General features: G+C 45.3%; 1 protein-coding gene across 1 annotated transcript in view; it reads right to left on the bottom strand.

The window, feature by feature from the left end:
- Positions 1–8156, bottom strand: part of NBEAL2 (neurobeachin like 2) — a 161784-nt gene that overhangs the window by 32925 nt on the left and 120703 nt on the right. Inside the window, exons 31-34 of the mRNA XM_058180000.1 lie at positions 6896–7201; positions 5592–5741; positions 3953–4110; positions 1107–1231 (exon numbers count right to left, since the gene is read on the bottom strand). Coding sequence (XP_058035983.1) covers positions 1107–1231; positions 3953–4110; positions 5592–5741; positions 6896–7201 — 739 coding nt within the window. The remainder of the gene's footprint in view (positions 1–1106; positions 1232–3952; positions 4111–5591; positions 5742–6895; positions 7202–8156) is intronic.

The following is an 8156-nucleotide window of genomic DNA, read 5'->3' as shown; positions in this document are numbered from 1 at the left end:
AAGGATGTTCTCAATGGTAGCCACGTTCTTCTGGATCCCATGAAGGCAACGAATCTGATGGGGATGATGGGAGCTGTGCTTCCAAAATACCCGGTAGACATCTGGGTTGGGAAGATGGGCCACCTTCTTCACTGAACCTCACCAACTTCTACTGAAGGTTCTGATGATGGATCAAAACTTGTCCCTTTCCAATACTTGGTCTTGTTCCTTCCCAATGCTCTAAAGTCTAACTTGATGTTACTAACCTTGACCGCTAGAAGTTGTGTAGACTTCAACACCCAGAATTTCCCTGGGCTGGCTGAAGAATTCTGGCAGTTGCCCATACAACTTCAAGCGGTCAAGGTGGAGAAATATCACCTTAATCCTTTGACACAAAGAGTCAATTTCACATCAAGAACTTCAGGACTGGACAACTTAACAACTTGGGGACCTCTTCTGAGGTTTTTGATCCCGACTAGCAAGAACCTACCTGTTGTGACCCAGGTTCCTGGACCGGACTCCTGGACTCGGATGATTCAGAAAGTGAGGGAGAAGACCTGGCAAGCCCTGCTTCTCTTGGGCCCTCTCCCTTCCTGGCACCCACTCAAAGGGAGGAGGAGGGGCCGGCAAGGCCTGATTCTCTCGAGCCTTCTTCTGATTTGGCAACGCCCCAAGAACAGTTTTGGAGTGATGCAAGACTGCACAGAAGTGACTGGCGCGCGCATCAGAAGCAGCGTTGGGATAAAGCCAAGGAATGATAGTCATGCAGTGACATCTGCAGAGACTATAAATAGGAGGCGGGACTTCCTGTTTTTTTGTCTTGGACAAAGCAATGAATTTGTGCGGGCAAACTGTATCAATGGAGGGAAGAATATATTCGTGAGTAATTCTGGCCTTATCTATAATTTCCTCGTTATCTCCAGAAACTTGGCAGGCCCGTGGGTAGACGTGGCCAGGACATTTATCTATGTAAATAAAGTAGAAGAGGAGGCCTTTGACTGACTCTTTGTTGGGAGTATTGGGGGAGGGAAAAAGAACACTACCACGTCCATCCTAGAAGGGATTAAGCTCCCTGTATCACCAATGCTTTCGACCTGCGAGTTTGCATTCTCACAACCCCTTCTCACCAAGGTTGTCCCGCAAGGCGCTAGCTTCTGCGTGGCGGTCATAATGGTGATTGGGAACCAACTTCAGTCTCATTCGGGAGTAGCTCTCCACGCTGGATAGCTTCCAGTAGATCTCAGGTGGATTCCTGGATGGAGACAAGCGAATGGACGGGTTTTTTTCAGGCAGAAAACATGTTGAAGGAAGCATGAAGAAAGACTCCCAGCCTAGATGCATTTCAACATTTTAAGCTGGCGAAAATGCCTTTTTATCCATCTCACTAACATCTCTCCAGCCAACTAACATTCCCTCAGCACCCAGGCGCTGGTAATTTTGCATTCCAAAGAAATAGATTCAAGCTAAATGTCGACCGCTTCAAACTTGATTGCAGAAAATACGACTTCTGTAACAGAGTTGTTAACGCTTGGAACTCATTACCTGACTCCATAGTCTCTACTCAAAATCCCCAAAACTTCAACCAAAAACTGTCTACTATTGACTTCACCCCATTCCTAAGAGGACTATAAGGGGCGTGCATAAGAGCACAAAAGTGCCTACCGTTCCTGTCCTATTGTTCCCTTCATTATATCAAATTAATATAGTTGATGCATATTTTTACTTATATATTTTCTTCAATACATGTTGTTTTATCTATGACAATTGTTTGTGTATACTGTTGTGACAAATAAAAAAAAAATTCCTAACCTGCATTTTTGGCATGGAGAGCCAGAGGTGTGAATGCAAATTCATTAGCCTTGTGGCAGGAAGTTCCTTAGCCAGAAATGACTATTTTGGAACAGGTGGTCCTTGTCTTACAACAGTTTGTTTAGTGGCTGCCCCAAGTTACAATGGCACTGAAAAAAGTGACTTATGACTGCTGTTCACACTTTTGACTGTTGCACCAACCCCATGATCAAGTGGTCAAAATTCAGACATTTGGCAACTGGCTCATATTTATGACGGTCGCAGTGTCCCAGGTCCTATGACCCCCTTTTGGGGCTTTCTGACAAGCAGGAAGTCAGATTCACTTAACAACCGCATTACTAACTTAGGAACTACAGCAATTCACTTAACAACGCTGGCAATAAAGGTAGAAAAATGGAGCAAAGCTCCTTTAACAACCACCTCGCTTAGCGACGGAAATGTTGAGCTCAAGTTTATTTATTTATTTATTTATTTTATTTTGTCACAACATCATACAAAAAGTTTATATAGTATATAAACATATAAACATATATAGGAAGAAGAAAAGAAGAACAATAGGACAGGAACGGTAGGCACGTTTGTGCGCTTATGCACGCCCCTCACGGTCCTCTTAGGAATGGGGTGAGGTCAGTAGTAGAAAGTTTTTGGTTGAAGCTTTTAGGATTATGGGAAGAGACCACAGAGTCAGGTAAAGTATTCCAAGCACTGATGATTCTGTTACAGAAGTCATATTTTCTGCAATCTAGATTAAAGCGGTTTACATTAAGTTTAAATCTATTGGTTGCCCTTGTATTATTGCAATTAAAGCTGAAGTAGTCTTTGACAGGAAGGACATTACAATAGATGATTCTGTGAGTTAAACTTAGGTCTTGTCACAGGCGACGGAGTTCCAAGTTTTCTAAGCCTAGGATTTCAAGTCTGGTGGGATAAGGTATTTTGTTGTTTTCAGAGGAATGGAGAACTCTTCTTGTAAAATATTTCTGGACACGTTCAATTGTATTGATGTCAGAGATGTGGTGAGGGTTCCAAACAGGTGAGCTGTATTCTAGAATTGGTCTAGCAAATGTTTTATATGCTCTGGTTAGTAGTGTGGTGTTTTTGGAAAAGAAGCTACACAAAATTAGGTTTACAACTCTTAGAGCTTTTTTTGCTATGTAGTTGCAGTGGGCTTTGGCACTTAGATCATTTGACATGAAAACTCCAAGGTCTTTAACGGGATGGGGGTCGTCTGTAAGGTAATGTCCATCTAGTATGTACTTAGTTTTAGGGTTCTTTTTTCCTATATGTAAGACTGAGCATTTGCTGGTTGAAATTTGGAGCTGCCAATTTTTAGTTGTGGTTGTATGTCAAAGGACTACCTGTACAAAATACATTAACTAAATCTACAATATAAATACAAAAAAACATTAAAATCAGAATAATTTGAGATTAAAAGATTTTAAAAATTAATTTAATTTAAAAAATATTTTTTTATTTAAAAATTAATAATTTTTAATTATTAATTAATTCTATTAATTTTATGGAAAAAATAAATCTTAAATGAATTTTAATTAATTTTAATTAATTTAATTTTAATCAACATAAAATTAATAGAATTAATTAGTTCCCTAAAAGTAATTTGATAAATTTTTAATTACAGAATGATAAAAAAAAACAATTTTACTAATTTTATACAAAAATTAATTTTGATAAAAGTTAATTTTACAAATTAATTTTAATTATAAAATTATAAAAAATATTTCATAAAAAAATCCTCCTCCTCATGATCAAAACTAAAGTAAAATTTTAAATTTAGAAATTAAAAAAAACAAAAACAACCTTATAAATGTTGTAGTGGACTAACCTGCAAATAAAATTTAAATTAAAAAAAGGCACAAGTTAAAAAAAAAAAAAGGAGAATCCATCCTTTCTGAAGCCCATGTAACAATGGTGGGTTGCTACCGGTTCGCCCCAGTTTGAGTGAACCGGTAGCGGCAGCAGCAGGAGGCTCCGCCCACTTGGGCGGATGTCTCTGCACATGTGCAGAAGTGTTTGCGTGTGCACGGTCTTGCGCCCACGCCCACGAGCAAACCAGTAGCAGCCGAAATTTAAACCCACTACTGCCGTGTAACCCCAAGATTTAAGGTGTTAGGGGGCTGCAAGGGGAACCCCCACCACCACTTACTGGTCAGCCCACACGGAGCGCTGAGAAGTCAGCAGCCGTTGTATAGCCTGCCATTGTTGCAAGACCGTATTGTGATGATGGTTGATTTGCTTCAGCGTATTTGTGTGCCGCATGTTTTCGTATTTCGCCCGTTTCATTACAGGCTCCAGGATCAGCTCCTGAGAAAAAGCAAGACGGGGCGGGGGGGGGGGCAAAATACAGATACTGGCAGTCCTCGACTTACGACGGTTCATTTAGCGACCGTCCAAAGTATCGACGGCGCTGAAAAAAGTGACTTAGCAACATTTTCACTCTGACGACCGTTGCACCTCCCCCCCCCCCAAATCATGTGATAAAAATTCAGACGCTCGGCAACTGACTCATATTTATGACGGTCGCAGTGTCCCAGAGTCACGTGATTCCCCTTTGGCGACCTTCGGACAAGCGAAGTCAACGGGGATAGCAAGATTCACTTAATGACCGTGTGACTAACTGAACCACTGTGGTGACTCCCTTATAAGCGGCGGCCAGAAAGGTCGTAAAATGGGGCAAAAATTAACTTGATTGCTTTCTCGCTTAGCAACAGAAATTTGGGGCTCAGTAGTCATAAGTCGAGGAGTACTTATAGTCTCAACTTAACTGTTGTAACTGGGACCAGGCTTTTCCTGGTAGATTTATCGCCTAGAGCTCATTCACAGTTGCAACACCCCTGAAAAAAGTGATGTGTGATCAGTCCTCGCACTTATGACCGTCACAGCATTCCCACGATCAAAATTTCAACCGTTGGTAACCAGCGTGTATTTACAAAGGTTGCAATGTCCCGGGGTCAAGTGATCACCATCTGGGATCTTCCCAGCTGACTTCAAACCAGTAAAATCCATGGAAGGCGGCCTACCTGTCCACCTACTTACATACCTGCATGGCTAACCATCCATCTGTCCACCTATCCATCTGTCTGCCTGTCTAACCAGCCACCTACCCACCTACCTACACACCTGTCCGCCTAATCACCTACCTGTCCTATGTTTGTACCTATGTACAAACCCATTCACCTACCTCGCTACACAACTGACCATCTAACTGCACCCCGTCTGACTAACCATCTACCTGCCCACCTACTTACTTACACATCAACCCATCTAATCATCCGCCTGCCCATTTACCTACACACACCTGCTCACTGAACTACCCACCTGCCCCCTACTTATACACCTGTCTGCCTAGCCATCCACTTGCCCACCTGCTTATCCATCTGCCCACCTACTACCTACATGCGCGACCACCTAAAACTTACCTGATCATGTATTTATATACCTGCTTGCTTAACTACCCACCTATCTATCTATATACTCGCCCACTTGCTCACCTACCTACACACCTGGCCCCAATCACCCCCCTACCTACATACCTATGCACCAGCCCTCCTAACAACACCCCTGCCAGTCTAATCACCCACTGCCCTACACACCTGGCCACAACCACCCCACCTGTTCATTTCCATTGCACCTGCCCTCCTCACAACCCATCTATCCCTATTACACCCCTACCCGTCTAATCGCCCACCTCCCATTGACCTAAAAACCTGCCCATCTAACCATCCGCCCGCCCACCTTCCTACACACCTGTCTGCCTAATCACCCACCTGCCCGTCCCCCCCTACCTGGAATTTCCTCCGGCTCTCAACTTTCTCCTTCTCCCTCCTCTGATTGCTGCTCATCAAGGCGTCGTAGCAGGAGTTCCAGAAATTGGACATCTGGTCGTGGCTCTTGGCAAATGTGTCCATTTCAAACTGAGCCATGGTTGGTTGTACCTGCGAGGGAGACCCAGCCGGAAAAGTCACTAAGAAGGGACAGCGGGAGGACATGAAGGGCGGGCAAAACTTTAAATTTTGGAAACAGAAGTTTCTGGAGAGCAGCCAAAGCTTGCTAAATGAATGACCATCATTTGAGAGATACCCGTACACAGGTCCACACATACTGATTGTCCTAGAGCGCAGGACAGGAGGGAGAACCAGGTGTCCTCCAGGTATTTTGGAAGCACAGGTCCCATAGGGAGAAGGGAGAAGGAAGGGTGGAGGGGAAGGGGGAGGAAAAGGGAGGACTGTAGGCTCCTTGGTGGGTGAGCTTGGGGGTTTTCTTGCAGATGTTTCATGACCCAACTAGGGAACGTTATCAGTACTAGAAGGGAGGGCGGTTGTAGGAGGGAGGAGGAGGAGGAGGAAGAGAGAAGAAAGGAAGGAAGGAAGGAAGGAAGGAAGGAAGGAAAGAAAGAAAGAAAGAAAGAAAAAAGAAAGAAAGAAAGAAAGAAAGAAAGAAAGAAAGAAAGAAAGAAAGAAAGAAAGGCAGGCAGGAGGAGGAGAACTGGAAGTGGGGTCCTTGGTGCTCCCTGACCTTGGTGGTTTTCTTACAGACATTTCATGACCCAGCTAGGGAACAACATCAGTGCCGCAAGGGAGGGGAGGAGGAGGGGGGGCTTGGAGAGAAGAGGAGGTGGGGGGAAGGGTCCCTGCTTGAGCAGCGGGTTGAACTTCCCCAATCTTTTTCACTTTGTGGACCGGTGAGGGAGGAGAGGGGGTAGTTCCACGTGAGCAGCAGGAAAGCGCACACATACATGTGCAGCTCCATTTGCACAAGTGGCAGCGGGGGTGCACCGTCGCTTGCACAAATGGAACATATGTGCACACACTTGCCTACTGTTCGTGTAAGTGGGGGTGCATGCACGCACACCCGCTCGCCCGCCACTTCCATAGCCTCGTTTCTGAAAGGCTCAAGGCCCAGAGGTTGGTTGCAGCTTGGGGGTTGGAGACCTCTGGACTAGAAGACCTCCAAGGTCCCCTCCCGTTCTGTTATTCCAAAAAGTGTAAAAAAAAAAAAAAGAAGAAGAAGAATGGAGCAAAGGGAGAGCAAGGATTATTCCAAATATCCTTCTTCCGTTTGCTTAGGATCCCAAGACAAGTAGACCTACGTGCTTCTCAATGAAGTTGAGCCACTCCTGGTGGGTGCAGAAGATCTGAAAGTCCTCGTAAAAGGTGGGGCTGCCGTTGGTGGGTGGCAGGGACGGCAGGTAGTGCTGGAGCTGCAAAGTATTGTAACACTGGTCCATCAAAGTCCGGATGATGGGCACCAGCCAGGAGAAGGTCTCCGACTTGGTGTGCAGAGAAGCCCGGAGTTGGGTCTCCAGTTTGCCTAGGAGATAACAGGCTTGTTCCTTCTTGGGGGCTGACGCCGTCTGGAGAAGACCGTGAAGCTTGACGTAGGCCAAGGACTGCAGCTGGAAGGATAAAGGAAGATGACGACGGTTGAGGAAGGAGAATCTAGACCCCTGATGGCGAACATTGGTGGCACGCGTAGCCATATCAGTGGGCACACGAGCTCAGCCAGCCGGTTTTCGGGCCTTCTGGGCCCACCAGAAGTAGGGAAACAGGCTATTTTCTGCCTCCGGAGGGCCTGGGTAGTGGTGGGGAAGGCCCATTTTTCTCTCTCACCTGGCTCCAGAGCCTCTCTATGAGTCTGGGGAGGGCGAAAACGGCCTTCCCCACCCCAGGCCCTCCAGAGACCAGAAACGGCTTGTTTCCCGACTTCCAGTTATTTTATTTTTATTTATTTATTTTTATTTTATTCGATTTTTATACCGCCCTTCTCCCGAAGGACTCAGGGCGGTGTACAGCCAAATAAAAATCCACAATATACACATTAAAACAAGACTAAAACAAAACATATTACAAGATGGCCAAAATTTAAAACAATTTAAAACCCTAAAATATAAATAGCCCCAATTAAAAATTAATAAAACTTCTAGGCCAGTTGTACAGGAAGTGACATTTTTTTGCTGTCCCCAGTTTCCCCGACATCCTCTCTAGAAATGTCACTTCCTGTCCAACTGGAAGTTGGTAAATGGGCCATTTCTGGCCTCTGGAGGGCATCCATGTGTGTGTGTGTGTGTGTGAGGAAAGCCGTTCTTGCCCTCCCCAGACTCATAGAGAAGCTCTGGAGCCAGATGAGAGAGAAAAACGGTCCTACTGGACCATCACGTGCCAGGAGCAGGGGTGGTGGTGGGTGGGTCGCGTACACATGCGCAGGGGCAGGTCGCATAGAATTACGGGTGTGGGCACACGAGCACGTGACCCCACCCCCACTGCCCCATCTTCCTGGCACGCGATGGCAAAAAGGTTAGCCGTCATTGATCTAGACCAAAGAACTAAAAGCACAGAAAGAGAAATCTGTCC

The sequence above is a fragment of the Ahaetulla prasina genome, chromosome 4 (genome assembly GCF_028640845.1).
Source record: "Ahaetulla prasina isolate Xishuangbanna chromosome 4, ASM2864084v1, whole genome shotgun sequence".
Lineage (NCBI taxonomy): Eukaryota > Metazoa > Chordata > Lepidosauria > Squamata > Colubridae > Ahaetulla > Ahaetulla prasina.
This window is presented reverse-complemented; position numbering and strand designations above follow the sequence as displayed.